This window comes from Stegostoma tigrinum, chromosome 38, assembly GCF_030684315.1.
Source record: "Stegostoma tigrinum isolate sSteTig4 chromosome 38, sSteTig4.hap1, whole genome shotgun sequence".
NCBI lineage: Eukaryota > Metazoa > Chordata > Chondrichthyes > Orectolobiformes > Stegostomatidae > Stegostoma > Stegostoma tigrinum.
This window is the reverse complement of record NC_081391.1, coordinates 25,396,836-25,416,945: the sequence shown is the minus strand read 5'-3', so window position 1 is coordinate 25,416,945 and position 20,110 is coordinate 25,396,836. Positions and strand designations below refer to the sequence as shown.

The 20,110-nt window shown below is 44.6% G+C and overlaps 1 protein-coding gene across 1 annotated transcript in view; it reads right to left on the bottom strand.

The window, feature by feature from the left end:
• The window catches only part of LOC125447207 (protein PFC0760c-like), a 124,505-nt gene extending 105,073 nt beyond the window's left edge, over window positions 1-19,432 (bottom strand). The window contains exons 1-13 of the mRNA XM_059640742.1: window positions 19,293-19,432; window positions 17,297-17,332; window positions 17,156-17,182; window positions 15,746-15,781; window positions 14,031-14,066; window positions 12,539-12,574; window positions 11,714-11,770; window positions 9,474-9,509; window positions 9,192-9,248; window positions 5,902-5,937; window positions 5,189-5,245; window positions 3,029-3,064; window positions 82-117 (exon numbers count right to left, since the gene is read on the bottom strand). Coding sequence (XP_059496725.1) covers window positions 82-117; window positions 3,029-3,064; window positions 5,189-5,245; window positions 5,902-5,937; window positions 9,192-9,248; window positions 9,474-9,509; window positions 11,714-11,770; window positions 12,539-12,574; window positions 14,031-14,066; window positions 15,746-15,781; window positions 17,156-17,182; window positions 17,297-17,332; window positions 19,293-19,350 — 544 coding nt within the window. The 5' untranslated portion in view covers window positions 19,351-19,432. The remainder of the gene's footprint in view (window positions 1-81; window positions 118-3,028; window positions 3,065-5,188; window positions 5,246-5,901; window positions 5,938-9,191; window positions 9,249-9,473; window positions 9,510-11,713; window positions 11,771-12,538; window positions 12,575-14,030; window positions 14,067-15,745; window positions 15,782-17,155; window positions 17,183-17,296; window positions 17,333-19,292) is intronic.
• Between the last annotated feature and the right edge of the window lie 678 nt (window positions 19,433-20,110).

Genomic DNA, 20,110 nt, shown 5'->3' with positions numbered 1-20,110 from the left:
ATTTTTTAAACCTGTCCCTCCTGTTTTAATAATATTTATATCTGCAACTGTGATGTGTCGTTGAAAGATGGGCATAAATACCTTTAGTGTCAGGCTCACTCTCATTCTCCGCTGAGTCTGAAACAGATGGAACAGGATTTCAGTTTCCAGGCCACATGTTCCGATATCCAAATGGTTTTCAATGATCGCCGTCCACTGCCAACTGTCCCCACACTCAGCACTTGGACAGGGGACACTTCCCAATTGTTCCAATTGGGACATTGATGGTGATATTTCAGAAAAAACTGGAGTCAGGGAGGGTCCCAGAGGACTGAAAAATGGCAAACGTAACGCCAATGTTTAAGAAAGGAGGGAGGCAGAAAGCAGGAAATTATAGTCTGTTTAGCCTGACCTTAGTCATTGGTAGGGTTATAGAATCCATTATTGAGGATGAGATTGCGGAGTGTCTGGAAGTGCATGGGAAGGTAATGCTGAGTCAGCACGGCTTTGTCAAGATGAGGGTAATGCCTGATTAATCTGCTGGAATTCTTTGAGGAGGTAATGACTTGGTTAGACAAGGGAGAGTTGGTGGATCTGAAGCATTTGCATTTCCAGATGGCTGTTGATGAGGTGCTGCACAGGCAGCTGTGAAATCAAATAAAAGCCTCTGGTGTTAGGGACTAGCTCCTGGAAAGGATAGTGGAGGGGCTGACTGGCAGAAGGCAAAGATTAGGGATAAAGGGTTTTATTTCAGCATGGCAGGTGGTGATAGTGGAGTCCTGCAGGGGTCCATGTCACATCCACAGCCATTCACGTTATACATTAATCCTCTGTCGAAAGAATTGACGGCAACGTTGCTCAGTTTGCAGATGACACAAGGCGAGGTGGAGGGACAGGTCGTGTTGAGGAAGCCGGGAGGGGTCAGATGGACTTGGACAGACTAGGAGAGTGGGCAAAGAAGTGGCAGACAGAATACAATTGGGGAAAGTGTGAGGTTATGCTCTTTGGTAGGAAGAATGGAGTGTGAGCAATTTTCTAAATGGGGACAGGTTTAAGGAATCTATAGCTCAAGAGGATTTGGGTGTCTTCGGTTCAGGATTCTTTTCAGGTTAAAACACAGCTTCAGTTGGCAGTTAGGAAGGTAAATACAATGTCAGCACTCACTTCGAAAGGGCTTGAATACAAGAGAAGAGATGTACTACTAACTCTCTCTGAGCCTCTCTCAGAGTGCATTTAGAATACTATAAGCTCTCATCGGGCCCCATGTCTAAGGAAGGAAATGCTGGTGTTGAAGTTGGTCCACATGGAGATTTGCAACAATGATCCCAGGGATGGAGGTCCAGTCACATGAGAAGTGGTTGAAGAATCTGGGTCTGTGCTCGATGGACAAAGCATAAAACAACTCACAGTGTAGCACAGGAACAACAGGCCCTTTATTAACCTGTATCATGAGGTTTAATGGTTTGTGTGTCTGGAACCCCAGATATCCAGTTTCTCCATGCAATATTTTCAAGGAATCATCTTATTCATGTTATTTTACCCAAAGGTTCAGCCCTCATCTCATTGTCCTGAAATATCATTGACCTGTGATAGAACATTCCCCCATTTTTCATTCTTATCATTCTATGATCAACATTGAACTGTGAGCAGGAATTGACTGGAACAGCAAATGGGTGAAAGAAAAGAACAGAATGAACAAGCCTGGAGGTTAATTGCTGGCTGATTCTTGACTAAAGGCATTCCAACAGACACAGCGGCCCAGAGCACTGCATTTAAACAGACAGCAGACGTCAGTTATTAATGAGGTCAATATATGGGACCTGGTTCTGGCAAGTCGAGAAGAGGCTCAATATTCAAGCAGATGGCTTACTTTGAACGGTAATTGAGGTCTCAGGAAGAGACAATCACACTGTCTGTGTGGAACCAGGACTATAGTTGTTTTTGAACAATGTTTTCTGGGAGATGGTTCTGGCCTGCTACTGAGACAGCACACAGAATGGAAAGTTCCCTGGCGAATCTGCTGCACCACCATTTGGAATACCACAGAGTAGGAAGCTGAGTTTGAAACACTGCAGCTTTTCTCTGGGTGAACTGAAAAGGGGACCCTGATCAACGTTTCAGAAAGTCAACCAAGGAGTCCATATAGATGCATGTGAAACAATGCAATCTGAAAGGTATTTCAGTAATCAGGTTTATGATCATCAGCTCAATACTGAGGAAACATCCAATTCAATGTCACCAACAAGCTTTGGAATTATATTTCTGATTCTGAGCCCAAGTTGATGTAAATGTTGACCAACAGTCATCTCAGCATTGATCCCTGAGGAACACCTCATTCCCCCAGTCTGAGTAACTAGCTTTAACCCTACTCTGTGTTTGCTGTTTTGTGACCAGCTTGCTCTCCATTCTTCTTGTCCCTTGCGCCCATGTGAATTTGAATCATGAGCTTGTTAATTCTCATGGACCCAGCTCCCCTATATCAGCGCAGTCAGTAATGTCCCACACAGAGAGATCTACAAACCATCATCTCATCCTGAACCGATCACTTTGATTTTCCTTTCGCTACTTTCATCAGAATCTGAAATGGAAATGGGTTTTTGATGATCAAATGGAAAATGAGTGTGAAATGTTCACAACTGAATTGTGTGACTCTGTCACACGTTGCTTTTTGCTCACACTCACACACTGCAGCAGCCACTCATGGCTCAGCTCACCATGAGCTACATTCCCATTGCTTGAAGGGCCAGCTCAGGGTTGGATTGGGCTCAGCTCATTTCACCAGGAAACTGCGGGTTGATTCGCAGAGTCTCCAGGGTGAGTGTGAGTCTCACTTCCTGCCCGGGGCTGAGATTGTCCCTAAGCTTCACTCTGTGGCCTCCTGGCTCTTCAGATGCAGGAACAGTGAGCCAAGCACTGACCATGGGCTCTGAGCTTCCATCCAAGGTCAATGGATCCAAACAAATTCCCAGAATCATTGGGTCAATTATCAACAGAGTATTCAGCAATGATTGTTAGAAATAGGGATAGATTATAATTGAAAAATCAATACCTTGAGCCTCTGACTGACTTGTTCTTTGTGCAGAATCTGGAATAGAGCAAAGACATTTCAAATCCCCAATACGAAAAGAGCCTCTGTGTCCCATTATCAGAATAGTTTTAAGCGTGTGCTCTTGTTGTAATGATAGTTAAATGTGGTACTGTGGTGTGCTGTTGAAAGATGGGGCTAAATACCTTCAGTATCAAGCCCATGCTCATTCTCTGCCGATAAGAGTTTAAGCTGAATATCTGACCATTACTCAATGAACATATCTCTTTTACTCCAAAATTAATGGAACTTTGAGGAAAGTAATATCTGTCAGAGGGAAGTTGTTGGAAATCACTCTTTAAGACATTAAAGCAGGACACCTGGAAAAGGTCTGGATAATCCCAGCAGTGTGACTGCACACCTCTCCAAATGACCATCATGGCTTTGAGTCCTTCTGCCTTTTCTCCATTGCCTTACACATTCTTGTCTGTAGCAATAACCATCCCAGTGACAGTGAAGAAAGTCCTGCGACAGGGAAATGGCCTTTCACTAATTAATTACTGTATTGAGGTAGTAGAATCAGCTGTGGACACTAGACAATTGACAATAGGTGCAGGAGTAGGCCATTCGGTCCTTCAGGCCAGCACCATCATTCATTATGATCATAGTAAATACTGCGCCATAGTAAATACTGGGCCATAGTAAATACTGGGCCATAGTAAACACTGGGCCCTAGTAAATACTGGGCCATAGTAAACACTGGGCCATAGTAAATACTGGGCCATAGTAAATACTGGGCCATAGTAAACACTGGGCCATAGTAAATACTGGGCCACAGTAAACACTGGGCCATAGTAAATACTGGGCCATAGTAAATACTGTGCCATAGTAAACACTGGGCCATAGTAAATACTGGGCCATAGTAAACACTGGGCTATCGTGAATACTGGGCCATAGTAAATACTGGGCCATAGTAAATACTGGGCCATAGAAAATACTGTGCCATAGTAAATACTGGGCCATAGTAAATACTGGGCCATAGTAAACACTGGGCCATAGTAAATACTGGGCCATAGTAAACACTGGGCTATCGTGAATACTGGGCTATCGTGAATACTGGGCCATAGTAAATACTGGGCTATCGTGAATACTGGGCTATCGTGAATACTGGGCCATAGTAAATACTGTGCCATAGTAAACACTGGGCTATCGTGAATACTGGGCCATAGTAAATACTGGGCCATAGTAAATACTGCTCAACAAAAAAGACCTTCCAATGGTCTGTGCAGACTCAGTGGGCCTCAAGGCTGCTTTCTGCACATAAGGGATTTTCTGATCCAAAGTAGAAAGTAACATACTGGGATGGGTAGACTATTGGCTAATGAACAGAAAACAGCGGTTCATCATAAATGGTTCATTTCTGGTTATTAAGTTGTAATGATAAGTGGTGTGCTACAGGGATCAGTGTTAGCACCACAACATTCCATCATTATTAGAAAGGACTTGGATGGATGGAATGAAGGTATGGTGACTAAATTCGCTACTGAAAATAAAAATGGGGAGGAAAGGAAATTATGAAGTGGACATAACAAAGGAAGAAAGGGATAAAGGGAGGTTAGTGAGTGTGTAAAGACAAGGCAAATGGTGTATAGTTGGGAAAACATGAAATGATCCATGGCAGAAAATGTATGAATGATGCACATTATGTAGATAATGAGAAATTGCAGAGCTCTGACATGTAGAGGGATCTCAGTGTCCTTGCGTATAAAGCTAAAAATGTTGGTTTGCCAGTGTAGCAAGTGGCTAAGTCAGAGAATAAAATGTCCATATTTATTGTGAAAGATTCTGAACACAAATATCAGGATACAAGCCAAAAAAAAATTGGAGAAACTCAGCAGTTCTGGCAGTATTTGGGGAGAGAGAAATGGAGCTCGGCTGAACATCGTTCAGAACTCTTGTTTCTCTCAAATCCATTTTTGGGTCCAAAGCTGCTGCCAGATCAGCCCAATTTTTCCAGATCCATCTATCTGCTGCTTTGTAAGCAGCTTGCTCTCCATCCTGCTCCTTGTCCCCAGTCCCCATGTGTATTTGAATCATTTCAATAAAAAGCTTATTAATCCTCACGGACCCAGCTCCCATGTATTAGCGCAGTCAGTAATGCCCCACGCGGAGAGATCTACAAACCATCATCTCGTCCCAAACTGATCACTTTGATTTTCCTTTCGCCACTTTCTTTGGAATCTGAAATGGAAATGGGTTTTTGATGATCAAATGGAAAATGAGTGTGAAATGTTCACAATTGAAAAGTGTGTCCATGTCACACGTTGCTTTTTGCTCACACTCACACGTTTCAGCAGCCACTGAATGGCTCAGCTCACTATGAGCTGCATTCCCATCGCTCGAAGGGCCAGCTGAGGGTTGGATTGGGGTCAGCTTATTTCACCAGGAAACTGCAGGTTGAATCCCAGAGTCTCCAGGGTGAGTGTGAGTCTCACTTCCTGCCTGGGGCTGAGATTATTCCTAAGTCGCACAATTCCAGCCTCTTAGCCCTTCAGATGCAGGAACAGTGAGCCGAGCACTGACTCTGGACTCTGGGCTTCCCTCCAAGGTCAATGGATCCAAACAGATTCCCAGAATCATTGGGTCAATTGTCAATAGATTATTTGGCAATGGTTGTTAGAAATATGGATCGATTATAACAGAAATATCAATACCTTGTCCTTCTGAGTGACTGGTTCTCTGTGCAGAATGTGGAATAGAATGAAGAGATTTCAAATCCCCAATCCGAAAAGAGACTGTGTGTCCCATTATCAGAATAGTTTTAAACCTGTCCCTTTTGTTGTAGTGTTATTTAAATGAGTAATTGCGGCGTGGTGTTGAATGATGGGGATAAGTACCTTTAGTATCAGGCTCACTCTCGTTCTCTGCCGAATCTGAAACAGAGCAAAAAGGATTTCAGTTTCCAGACCCCACTCCTTCCGATATCCAAAAGGTTTTCAATGCTCCCCCTCCCAATCCAAACAACCCCAACACTCAGCGCTTGGGCACTGGACAGTTTTGGATATGACTTCAAGCTGAATATCAGACCATTACTCAATTAATTAACTCTTTCATTCCAAAATTGCTGGAGACTAAAAGCAGGAAATTAGAGGGAAGTATCTTAATATCTGTCGGAGGGAAGTTGTTGGAAGTCACTCTTTAAGACATTAAAGCAGGACACCTGGAAAAGGTCTGGATAATCCCAGCAGTGCGACTGCACACCTCTCCAAATGACCATCATGGTTTTGAGTCCTTCTGCCTTTTCTCCATTGCCTTACACATTCTTGTCTGTAGCAACAACTATCCCTTGAATGCTTTAGGAAGAGTCAAGAAAGTCTTGGGACTGGGAAATGATGTTTAGCAAATGAATTAGTGTGTTAAGGGAGTGCCATGAGCTGTGGATAATGGGAAGGTTCGGGATGTACTGTGACTGGGATTCCAGAGACATGTGATAAGACACAATATCAAAGGTCATTGTGGAAAATAAATGGTCATGATGATGGTGGCTCAGTGGTTAGCACTGCTGTCTTGCAGTACGATGGACTTGGGTTCGATTCCACCCCGGATGACTGTCTGTGTCGAGCTTGCATGATGCACCCATATCGGCATCAGTTTCTGCAAGGTGTCCAATTTCCTCCCATAGTCCATAGTTCCTCCCATAGTGTAGGTTTGGCAGATTAGCCATAATTAATATGGAGAGAGGGTCACATGCTCTTTGGAGGATTGACACAGACCCAATGGGCCCAATGGCTTCTTTCTGCACACCGTGGATCCTAAGTAGGAGTTCACAAACTGGGGCGGACAGATGATTGGCTAAAGAACAGGAAATAGAAGGTCATCATAAATCATCATCATTGGCAGTTCCCTGCAGACAAAGATGACTCATGGAAAGGGGTGGGTGGGTACTGTGTAGGAGTGCACTCCTTTCGCCTGGCTTCCATTTTTTCCCAACAATAAGTCTCGAGGTGCTTGACTCCTTCCTGGAATCTCCTCCTCCACTTTGGAGAGACTTGGGCCAGTGATTCCCTGGTGCCTGTGGGAATGTCGCACTTACCCAGTGAAACATTGAGGGTATCACTGAAGCACTTCCCCTGTCCCCCTGGGGCTCACTTGCTGTTCTAGAGTGGGAGTAGAGCACCTGCTTGGGGGAGTCTCGTGTTGGTCATGTGGACAGCATGCCGAGCCCGTTTCAGCCAATCAAGGCAGGGTCAGTGCTTTGATGCTGGGGACGTTGGCCTGGTTGAGGACACTGGGGTTGGTGAGCATTTATTCCCAGTGGGTTCACAGGATCTTGCACAGACAGCATTGGTGGTACTGTTCCAGTGCCTTGAGCTGTCCCTTGTACACAGCCCAGGTCTCAGTGCCACACAGGAACCACCACCTGATGCTTCCTCTGAGGCTTCACATAAACCATGATCTTTGTATTGGATCTGTTCTCTAACACCTTTCTCCTCAGGCTGCTGAAGGCTGTGCTAGAACATTGGCGGCAATGCTGCAACTCTTCACCAATAGCTGCTTTGGCCACAGGACATTCCAAGGTATTGAAAGTGGTCAACATTCTCTTCCCATAGACCTTGATGAATGGTTGGTGGGGGAGGTGTTGGGGGTGGGGGTTTTGGTTCAAATTGCCAGGCGTGGTTGATGAAGGATCTTCACCTTGCAGATGTTCAGGGTGAGAGCCGTGCTCTCACATGCCCCCATAAAGGGCTGACAATGGTCTGGAGTACATTCTCTGAGACTTCTCATAAGCAAACATCATGTGTATATTGCAGCTCGATGTTGTAGTTGGGGTGACTTTGGTTTTGGCTTGAAGGCTGCAGAGGTTGAATAATTTCCTGCTGGTTATGTAAGTTAGGTCCTTTCCAGCAGGGAGCATGTCGATGGTGAGGTGAAACATTGCAGCAAGATAGATTGAGAACAATATTGGGACGATGATGCAGCCCTGCTTGACAGCAGTCCGAGCAGGAATGGGCCGGTGGTGGAGCCATTTATCATTACCACAACTTCCATGTCGTCATGGAGCAGGCAAAGGATGGTGACAAACTTCATGGTCAACCAAAACAGAGAAGAATACTCCATAATGCTTTCAGATTGATGATGTCAAAGGCCTTTGTAAGACTGAAGGAGTGGTAGGTTCTTTTCTCTGCATTTCTCCTGCAGCTGCTCTGTGGTGAAAATCACGTCCATTGCGCCCCTCTAAAAGCCGTACTGTGATTCCAGGAGGAGTTCCTCAGTTACTGGAAGGGGCGGTTGAGGAGGAATCTCCCAATGGTCAACAGCTGGGAGATTCTCCTGTAGTCACCACAGATGGACTTGTTTCAGAGACAGTAGGAACTGCAGATGCTGGAGAATCTGAGATAACAAGGTGTGGAGCAAACTTCCGTATGAATGCACATAGACACGTAAATGGTGTGTGGTTGGGAAAACCTGAAATCGTCCCATTTTGGCAGAAAATAAATATGAAAGAAGCACATTACGTAGATGGTGAGGGATTGCAGAGCTGTGAGATGCTGAAGGATCTCAGTGTCCTGCTGGATAAAGCAGAAAAAGTTGGCTTGCCTGTACAATAAGTAAATAGGAAGAGAACAGAATGTTCTGTTCATTATGAAGGAAATTGAACACAAATGTCAGGAAAAAACAAAAAGCATTGGAGAAGTTAAGCAGGTCTGGCAGTACCCGTGGAGAAAGAAACAGAGCTAAAGTGTTCAGTCCATTCTGACTCTCATTCTGTTCTTCAGAACTCTATTTCCCTCAATTCCATTTCTCTGTCCATAGCTGCTGTCAAACCTGTTGTGTTTCTCCAGAGCTTTCTGTTTGCTGTTTTATAACCAGCTTGCCCCCCATTCTAAGATAATAAAGTGTGAAGCTGGATGAACACAGTGGCTCTGATGAAGGGTCTAGGCCCGAAACGTCAGCTTTTGTGCTCCTGAGATGCTGCTTGGCCTGCTGTGTTCATCCAGCTTCACACTTTATTATCTTGGATTCTCCAGCATCTGCAGTTCCCATTTTCACTGCCCCCATTCTGCTCCTTGACCCCTGCCTCCACATGTATTTGAATCATTTCAGTAAAGAGCTTGTTCATCCTCATGGACCCAGCTCCCATGCATTAGCGCAGTTAGTAATGCCCCACACAGAGATATCTACAAACCATCATCTCGTCCCGAGCTGATCACTTTTATCTTCTTTTCGCCGCTTCCTTTGGAATCTGAAAATGAGAAGGGTTTAGAAACAACAGTGAATTAAAACAGAAATATACATAGTCTCTGAGTGACTCATTTTTTTTCTGGACTAGAAAGAAGAGAATTTCAGTTTCCCAATCCCGGGGTGGCCTCTGTGTCCCATTATCAGAATAATTTAACTCTGTTCCTCCTGTTGTAATGATATTTCAATCTGAAACTGTAATGTGTTGTTGAATGATGGGGATAAATACCTTTAGTGTCAGGCTCACTCTTATTCTCTGCTGAGTCTGAAACAGAGGGAACAGGGTTTCAGTTTCCAGAGCACACATGTTCTGATAGCTGAAGGGTTTTCAATGATACCCACCTCCCCCCACCCTCACTGCAAACACTCCCCACTCTCAGCACTTGGGCAGAGGACAGCTCCAGACCTGAATTGATGCTGAATTTCATACCATTACTTAGTGAATGTAAGAACTTAACAGCATAAGAAATAGAAGCAGGAGTTGGTCATCTTGTCCATCGAGCCTGCTCCATCTTTCAGGAAGAACATGACTGATCTTAGCATGGACTCAGCTCCACTTACCCACTTGCTCACCATCACCTTACTTCCTTCACTTTTCAAAAATCTATCTTTGCCTTAAAAACATTTAACAAGTTGGCATAAACTACTTCACAGGTCAGGGAATTCCTCAGGTTCTCAACCCTTTCAGTCACGCAGTTTCTCCTCCACTCAGTTCTAAATCTGGTCATCCTTTATTGTGAGGCTATGTCCTCTAGTTTTAGTTTCACCTGTGAGTGGAAACAATCTTTCCGCTTCTGTATTATCTATTCCCTTCATAATTTTATATGCTTCTATAAGTTCCCCCTCATTCTTCCCAATTCCAATGAGTATAGTCAATGTATCCTCATAAGGCAACCCTCTCAACTTCAGAATGAACCCAGTGAACCTCCTCTGCTCCCTGTCCAGTGCCAATACATTCTTTAGCAAGTAAAGAGACCGAAACTATACACTGTACTCCAGGTGTGGCCTCACCCTCACCCCATAGAGCTGCAGCATAACCTCCCTGTTTTTAAACTCCATCCATCTAACTCTTTCATTCCAAAATTAATGGAGACTAAAAGCAGGAGCTTAGAGGGAAGTATCTTAATATCTGTCAGAGGGAAGTTGTTGGAAGTCACTCTTTAAGACATTAAAGCAGGACACCTGGAAAAAGTCTGGATAATCCCAGCAGTGTGAGTGCACACACGGAGGATTCCCAGCCCACTGTGACTGCACACCTCTCCAAATGACCGTCATGGCTTTGGGTCCTAGGGAGAGTCAAGAAAGTCTTGAGACAAAGACATGATGTTTAACAAATTAATTGGGCTGTATTGAGGGAGTACCATGAGCTATGGGTAATGGGGAAGAGCTGGATGTGCTGTTAACGGGATTCCAGAAGGATGTGATAAGATGCAGCATCAGAGGTCATTGTGGAAAATAAATGCCCATCATGGGAATGACACGGCAGTTCAGTGTTTCGCATTGCTGCCTCAGAACACCACCGATCTGGGTTCGGCTCTGGCTTTGAGTAACTGTGTGGAGTTAGCATGTTCTCCCAAAGTCTGCATGGGTGTTCTGGTTTCCTCCAAGTGCTGCATGACTCTATGACTCTATGTAAAGTAGGAAAATTAGCCATAAGAAATATGGGGATAGAGTGGGATGTTCTTCAGAGGGTTGCTGCAGATGCAATGGGCCAAATGGCCTCCTTCTGCACACTGTGGGTTTTATGATCCTAAGTAGGGGGTAACATACTGGGATGGATAAATGATTGACTAGCAAAAAAGAAATAGAGGGCCATCACAAATGCGTCATTTTGGGTTGTGAGGATGTAGTGATGAATGGTGTGCCAGAGGGATCAGTGCTGGAATCTCAAATTTTCGCAAATTATGGATGGTGGGACCAAAGATATATTGACTAAATTTGCTAATGTCTTAGAAATAGTTAGAAAAGGGAGTTGTGAAGTGGACGTGTCAAAGGAAGAAAGGGATAAAGGGAAGTTAATGAGTGCACAAAGACCAGGCAAATGGAGTACAGTTGGGAATACATGAAATCATGATTTTGGCAGAAAAAATATGAAAAAAGCATATTATGTAGATGGTGAGAGATTGCAGAGCTCTGAGATGCAGAGTAAAGTATTGGCGAATCTCAGCAGAGCTTATAGTATCTGTGGAGAGAGAAACAGAGCCAAAGTGATGAGTACAGTCAGACTGTTCTTCAGAACTCTGTTTCTGTCAATTCAATTTCTCTGTCCTTAGCTGCTGTCAGATCTGCTCAGTTTCTCCAGGACTTTCAATTTGCTGTTTTGTAATCATCTTGCTCTCCATTCTACTTCTTGTTCCCTGCCTCTGTGTGTATTTGTATCATTTCAGTAAAGAGCTTGTTAGCCTGAATGGACCCAGCTCCCATACATTAGCGCAGTCAGTAATGTCCCACACAGAGAGATCTACAAACCATCATCTCGGCCCGAACCGATCACTTTGATTTTCCTTTCGCCGCTTTCTTTGGAATCTGAAATGGAAACAGGTTTTTGATGATTAAATGGAAAATGGGTGTGAAATGTTCACAATTGAAAAGTGTGTCCCTGTCACACGTTGCTTTTTGCTCACTCTCACACATTGCAGCAGCCACTGAATGGCTCAGCTCACCATGAGCTGCATTCCCATCGCTCGAAGGGCCAGCTCAGGGTTGGACTAGGGTCAGCTGCAGGTTGAGTTCCGATGTCTCCTCGGTGAGTGTAAGTCTTGCTCATGACTACTTCTGGCATATCTTTGATCTGCTGTGGTTAATCTTGTAGTAATGTGAACTGAACTGCGCTGCTTCAAGCCAGAACCTTGTTCTCAACTGCTTATCTGTGGCCTGCCTTCTCTTCCCCTCCTCAGGTGCACAGTGCTGTCACTGGGGGAAGGTGTGCTCTCTCTCTGCCAGTTACTGATGAGAAGCTTCTGGTTTACTCTGTTGTTGGACAGGGGATGGCAGACATCTGGCACAGTGGGACTCAGACCTGGATCTTTCTACCCAGAAGTATAGGCTCTAGCAGGGTGTAGTGCCAAAGCGCCATGACCAGGTTCTAAGCTGATCATAAAAAACTGAAAGAACTGCAGATGCTGTACATCAGGAACAAAAACAAAGTTGCTGGAAAAGCTCAGCAGGTCTGGCAGCATCTGTGAAGGAGAAAACAGAGTTAACGTTTTGCGTCCGGTGATCTGAGCTGATCATGAAGGCTGACAACCTCCATTCAGTAGTTATTGTGAGTGCTGAAAATCTAGAAAGACTAACCTCGAGCCTCTGAGTGCATCGGATTCTCTAACATATCTGGAACAGAACCAACAGCAAATTAATGGCATAATATAACAGAGTGCTCATTCCTTCTAAATGTACAGAAGCACTAATAAACTTCCTCTGTTGTGGATATTACAAATATTGATTTGAATGTTTCGTTTTGTTATTATTCATCCTTATGAACCAGGCATCACTTCTTCAATATTGAAGGGGGCTGTTTATGTACTGGGTGACAAGCTGTACAGCATAAAGCTGGATAGGCTGGGACTTCTATCACCAGAGCATAGGAGGTTGAGTGGCGACCTTATGAAGCTTATAAAATCATGAGGGGGTATATAAGTTGATGGTAGATGTCTTTTCCCTAGGATGGGCAGTTTTAAGATTAGGGGACTTATTTTTAAAATGAGACGAGAGATTTTAGAAAAGATATGTGGGGCAAATGTTTTACACAGAGGGAGGCTCATGTGTGGAATGAACTTCCTGAGTTGGATTCGGCCGCAGTTACAACATTTAAAAGACACTTAGATCAGTACATAAACAGGAAAGGTTTGGAAGGAAATGGGCCAGGAGCAAGTATATGGGACAAGTTTAGTTTGAGATTATGTTCAGCATGGACTGGTTGGATTGATGGGTTAGCCTCTGTGCTCCTCTACAACTCTGTGTTCCTTTAAGAAACAGCTGATAGCTAGTACTCACATCAAAGGAGGGTTTGTTCTGGAAAGCCCTTTGACACCAGCAGTCTATCAGAGAATCAAACAACACTGACATTTCTACCTTGCAAACAAGAGTGACTTCTCTCAAGGGGTAGACCTTGAGGATATGCAGAAGCTGTTTGGGTGATTCTCAGGGCCCTCGAGACCCTGAGGAAGTTTTGACATCACTGCAGGATACTGTTTGGTGCAGACTGAGCATGGAAATCCATCTCCAGGCCTTCAGTTTGGGGTTAACTCCTAAGAAGGCAAGGCTGCAGGACTCCAGGAGGTGAGTGGTTTGGAAGTTGGGGATTCAGTTAGAGTTTGGCTGAAGGGATAATGAGTTGTGTCAGAGCAACACCAGGGATGAGAGGCTCCTGCCCAATAAGGCCCAGGTCCCAGACCTGCTATGGGCTGAGTTCACAAATTGTGGACCAGGTTATCAATAATTTCAGAGTGTTGACAACAGGCCTGGCCAGCTGAGGTGTGGGAAATCAGCCTTGAGTCCACAGTTGTGTGAGTAGAATCCTTGTGTATATTTAAGACTGAAATAGATTCTTGATCGGTCAGGGAATAAAGAGTTATGGGGAAAGGGCAGGAAAGTGGATGTGAGGAATTTCAGATCAGGGGCTCGAGGGCCACTCTTGTTCCTGTGTCTAATGGCCTTACGCTGTGGCACCAATCAAGCAAACTGCTTTGTTCTGGGTGTTGTTGGAGGATCTGGGTGATGAGAGCGCACTCTCCGTCACCCTGGGGAACTATCTGTCAGGGGAAGGGTGAAATCTCAGGATACTGACCATTTCCCAGGCTCTCATCAGAGTGGCTCGAAATCACTGCAAAATATAGAGAAAGTGAGATTAAAGAAACATGTCTTGAAGGAGAGAGTATTGTTTGCAGCCTAACACCTAAGTGTCTGTCTGTCCGTTTAACTTTCTTACTTTGTCTCTTATTCTATCTATTTGTTGTTCTCTCAGGTGGAGGATAGATTAATGCAGTCATAAGACAGGAACAGGGACAGACAGCTAAAGGCATTGTTCATTTGAGCCACTATGATCTTGTAGTGCATCAATAAAAGATTTATTGACAGAGCCCAGATCACTTTGAATCAGTTTGTGTTGAAAGATACAAACCTGCAATATCAACATGCAGAGATAATGGGAACTGCAGATGCTGGAGATTCCAAGATAATAAAATGTGAGGCTGGATGAACACAGCAGGCCAAGCAGCATCTCAGGTGCTCCTGAGATGCTGCTTGGCCTGCTGTGTTCATCCAGCCTCACATTTTATTATCTTAATATCAACATGCACTTGTTTATCAGCAGAAAGAAAACACGTATGAAATTCAAATTACACTAATATCTGATAAAATCTTTGAAGCAATTTGTCTTTAGGTCATCGTTTATCTGTTTGGGGTTCCGTTTATTTCACAATGTGGGTGCCGCTGGCTGGGCCAGCATTTGTTGCCTGTTTGTAGTTGCTTGAGAAGGTAGTGGTTCCAAGTCAGGATGGTGAGTAGTTTGGAGGGGATTTAGCAGGTAGGGGTTCCTCCAAGATGAAAGTGGTCATGGGTTTGGAAGGTGCTGTCTAACGAGCCTGGGTGAATATCTGCAGTGCATTTTGTAGCTGGTACACACTGAGGGCGGGAGTGAATGTTGAAGGTGGTAGATAGGGTGATAATCTCCAATCTCTCTAGCAAGAGAAAAATCAACCATCCCTTCTTGATGTTTCCATCACTGAATCTCCTACAATTAACATCCTAGGGATTACCATTGACCAGACTCTGACCTGGACCAGCTATACAGTTATAACCGTAATGACTGTAACAAGGTCAGCTGGCTGGGCCTCTTAAAATACGTTCCCTGTTTGGGGCGGTTAATCTGGTCCAATCAGAGAGCCCTGTTTGAAAAGGGAAGGGTCACAGATGCTGACATTCTGGTAGCTGAGTCTCAATGAAGCAGCCCTAACGTCAAGGACTGTTCAAGTGTAATTAAACGGTGACTTGGTGATGGATACTGGCCTCTGTGCAGTTATCACAGCAGTGGTTACAAGAGAACATTTGGCATTTGGAATCCTGCAGTGCATTACTCACCACCTGACTCCCCAAAACCTGTCTTCCATCTACAAGGACAAATCAGGGGTGGGATGGAATACCGTCCACTTGCCCAGGTGGGGACATCTCCAACAAGTCAAGAGCCACAGCTTGTACTCTGCGGGCCGATTGGCATGGAGTTAATGAGAGAGGCTTGGACTAACCTCATGCCTCACTAGGCATTTGGAAAGGTGGAGATTAGTCAGAGTTCCTGCTCCGTGCCACGTTCTTGTGACCCCTGACAGGGCCCAGTGTGAGCATTGGCTGCAGCAAGTTCAGACTGGGTTGTGTAGCCCACATAACTCCTGAAGATCAGCAGCTGTATCACCCATGAGGAATTGGCCCTGGGTGAGCGTGGCCCACTTTCTGAGGGTTCTGAGGTGAGGACAGTGATAGGAGAATGAGGAAAATTTATGTACTGACCGTCTCTGAGACTCTCTAAAGAACGCCCGGAAACAGCTGCAAAAAAAGGAGAGACAATGAGTTTAAGAGAAAAATTCCTGCAGGAACAGTGTCACCAGAAGGATTCACATCTCAGCATGTGTGTGGAGCAGGGAGTAGGCCACTGTGACACTGGGGGTCCATGAGGAACTCCACTGCTGACCCTCTGTCAGAGATAGTAAAACAGGCAGATCCAGAATATCCTCAACTAGAAGGCTTCACTCAGCTGATCCCGGAGATGGACGGACTGCCTTACAAGGAGCAGTTCTGTCAGTTGGGCCTGTCCTCATCGGGGTTTAGAAGAGTAAGAAGTGACCTTATAGAAATAGACAAGCTCCTTGGGGGAGTTGGCAGGGGAGATGTGGAAAGATTGTTTCTCCTTGTGGGACAGTCCGGGACCATAGGGGCATCATCTCAGAGTAAAGGCATCACACATTTACATAGATACAGGGGAATTTCTTCTTTCAGAGGATTGTGAATCAATGGAATTCCTTACTGCAGACGCCTGTCGAGGTTGGATAGTTAAGTATATTCAAGCCTGAGGTAGAGAGATTTTTAAACAGGAAAAGAATCGAGTGCTATGGGGAAATGGCAGGAAAGTGTAGTTGAGGATTATCAGATCAGCCATGATCTCATTGAATGGCAGAGCAGCGTTGATGGGCTGAATGGCTTACTCATGCTCCTTCATCACATTGTCTTAACAGAAGGACAGGGAACAATAAGTTAATTTCCTGCGAGAAACGTACACTTTCTGTTAAACATTCTCTGTCAGTCTCTCACTGTCTGTTCAGCTCAGTCTCTGTTTTATTCCGAGATGGATGACAGAGCAGTGCGAATAACCAGATAAGCTGTAGAAAGCAACTTGGCCTGTTATTCTGTTTCAAAACCAGAAATTGCTGGCAAAGCTCAGCAGGTCTGCAGCATTTTTGGACAGAAATCAGTTAATATTTCAAGTTCAGTGGTCACTGGGCCTGAAATGTTAACTCTGACTTCTGTCCACAGATACTGTGAGAACTGCTGAGATTTTCCAGCAAATTTTGGTTTTGTGTCTGATTTATAGCATCCGCAGTTTCATTCTTTTTGTCAGCCTTGACTTTCTTTTGCCTTGTCTGTCTCTTATTCTGCATTAGCTTTTGTCTCTGCTCCATCTCCCTTTCTCCTTCCATCATTCCTTTTCTTGATTTCTCTTTCTGTCTCTCTCAGTAATCAATGTAATTCTTTAACACAGACAATGAGCCCATCCTTCATGTGAGCTCTCATGTCAGACTCCATTCTGTTCAGTGAGACACCCTGTGCACGAGTGCTATTTGCCTCTGTAACTGCTCAAGACAACAATTAGTCAATTTAACCAAGGTCATTCAGAATCCTGTTCAAATATTAAAACGCACAAACCTTTAATATCAGCAGATTCTTGTCTATCTGTAGAAACAAAAAAGACGTAATTAAATATGAAAATGAAATCTCATTGAAATCACAATAAAATCTCAGAGGGGAATGTGATGGAAAGTGAAGAAGAAAGTCGATAATACTGACCAGCAGCCAAACTCTCATCAGAACGGCTTAAAATAACTGCAATAAACAGAGAGAGAGAAAGAGACACGGTGAGATTAAAACAATCTTTCACAGAATCACAGAAGCATTAGGGAGCAGAAAGAGGCCATTCTGCCAATCATGTTTGTTCTGTCTCTTCAAACAAGCATCATTCTCTCATTGCCAATCTCCTGCTTTCTCCTTCTGCCTTCTATTTCTCTCTAAATAACCATCCAATCCCCTCTTGGATTCCTCAATTGACCATGCCTCCTCTCTTAGATCAAATCTCCTCTCAGTCTTCTGTCCAAGGGCAACAATCCCAGCTCCTTCAATCTATCCTCATCACTGAAATTCCTCATCTCTGGAACCATGCCTGTAAATCTCTTCTGCATTGGCTCCAATGCATCACATCTCTCCTGTAATGTGGTTAACAGAACTGTAAAGAATCTTCCAGCTGAGGTCTAAGGAGTATTGTTTACAAGTTAAATATTACCTCCTTGCTCTTAGGCCCAGTGCCCTGTCTATAAAACTGAGAACACTGTATGGTTTATTTCATACAATCTCAATCCATCCTGTCATCTTCAGTCATCTGTACCCTGATCCCTCTGCTCCTGTACCCCCTTTAGAGCTGTAGCCCTTGTGTGTATTCCTGAAAGGGCAATTTGCAAAGCTCAGTGTTAGTAAAACATTAGACCAGTGGCTTCCCAGCTGATCATGTCTATCGGTCCGTCTGAATGGGGCAGGCTCTCCTGAGAGAGGGAATGTCACCCTGGATTAGCTTCAGGAAGCTGCGCCCTACTGCAGGTATTACTGCCCTTTGGCACCTGTCCATGTGGCTGCTTTGTATCAAAGAGCCTTTCCCTGAGGTATTATCCTGCTGATTTCAGAACACCATCACTCTCTCTAGCTGCCTACCGGGCAAGAATGGGGGAGCTTAACCCCTTCCTGTGTTGGAGAGGATGCTGCAGGAGAAAGAGGCTTTGATCACAGGATTTGTGGGAAGGAACCCAAGCTGCTGTTTTGGGAGACTGTGAGACCAAAGGGTCGCAGGGCCAGCACGCAGCTTCACAGTCACTATCCCTAAGTTAATGTTCATGGGGTCTAAAGGGCCTTGAGGTCCTTAATGTCATCCCCTCACACAATGTGGGCTTCACCAGCTAGGCTCAGCATTTATTGCCCATCCCTAGTTGCCCAAGAGGCAGTTCAGATTCAACCACATTGCTGTGGGTCTGGAGTCATGTGAGGATGGCAGTTTCCTTCCCTGAAGGGCATTAATGACTCAGATGGATTCTTACAACAATTGAAAATGATTACATGGCTATGATTGGGCTAATGCTTTATTCCAGATTTCTATTGAATTCATGGTGGGGTTCAAACCCAGAACACAAGCCTGGGGTTCTGAATTACTCGAAACAGAAACAATAAATTCGGAAAACTGCAGAAGTTCTGGCCGCATCTGCAGACAGAGAAATCAGAGTTAATGCTCTGGTCCAGTGATCCTTCTTCACAACGGATGCTGCCAGATCTGCTGAGTTTCTCCAGCATGGATTTCTATCATCTTCAGTTGTTACATTTTAGTTTTGTATTGGATTATTAATTCAGTGGTTTTACCCAAATTCTAAAGCTTCCCTGTTCTCAGAATATTGGGCAACGAAGGATGGACTGCGTGTGGGTGGGTGTGGGAATCAGTCCCAATAAATAACCCTGCAGCCTTGACATTGAGAGCTTTCTAACTGTATCACAAATAGGAGGCTGAAAATGTAAGTGGTAGTTACAGAAATAGTTAAATAAATTACACTATTGTAACAGAGATAACACATTAAAATGCTTCATTAACTGGAAAATGATCGAAGGGGGCATTCTAAGGTTGAAAGGTTTTTGTAGAAATGTTTCCAAACCATATATTTAATGTATCATAACCTGCACACACAGATTATTTCTTACTCGCAGCTGAACATTTGAAGCTGCTGAATTAATTAGACAAGACAGAATTCCGTACCTCTGCCACAGGACTGGCCTAAGAGCCCGAGGATAGCGAGCAGAAACAGGCTCCTCATCTTCACTTGACCTTGCTTTGAACGCTGAGAATCCCAAAGCCTGGCAGTTCTGTGATTGTTGAGGAGTTGCAGGTCGGCTCGAGCTTTTTATACCATTCCTATCGACAGTCAGAGGGAACCACGTGACGTTGTGGTTGCTACCATCTGCTAACAGGAAGGACCAAAGGTAACCACACTGTGAACAACTCCAAAAAATCCCCCTGCCCCAGTTACAAACCTGACTGGACCAGGAGTCAAAGATCAGAATGTGTAATACTGAGTGACTGGTGATTCAGACAAATCTCTCCACCTCTCCCATTTGTTATTATTCCGGGAGGTTGTGGTCATTCTGGATATAGCCCATATTTCTATTGGCATAAGAATTAGTCTTTCTTATTTTGGTGCTGAGTCCAGTTCTGAGCATCCTTTCCTGTGCTGCAGCCAGGATTCCGATCTGCTGGAATAATCTCGTGGCTCTGAATTGCCTCCTTACATCAAGGGCACTGGCAATCGGCTTTTCATCTGCTTTCCCACTGCCTCAGCACCAATTCTTTCACACAGACCCCCATCTCTCTGGCCCACCAAGCGCACTGATACCGCTCATGCCTCCTCGCCTCTCACAACAAACCCTGTTCCCCTACTCTCCCCTTGCCCTGCTGCCCCACTCCAAAACCCCTCCTGCAAATGGGTAAACAGGGCGGCTGAGCTGTTTGACCCTGATTCCTTCACAATCATAACTTTGCTCTTCTAAAACTTTAGGAGGCTTGAATCACTGGTGGGC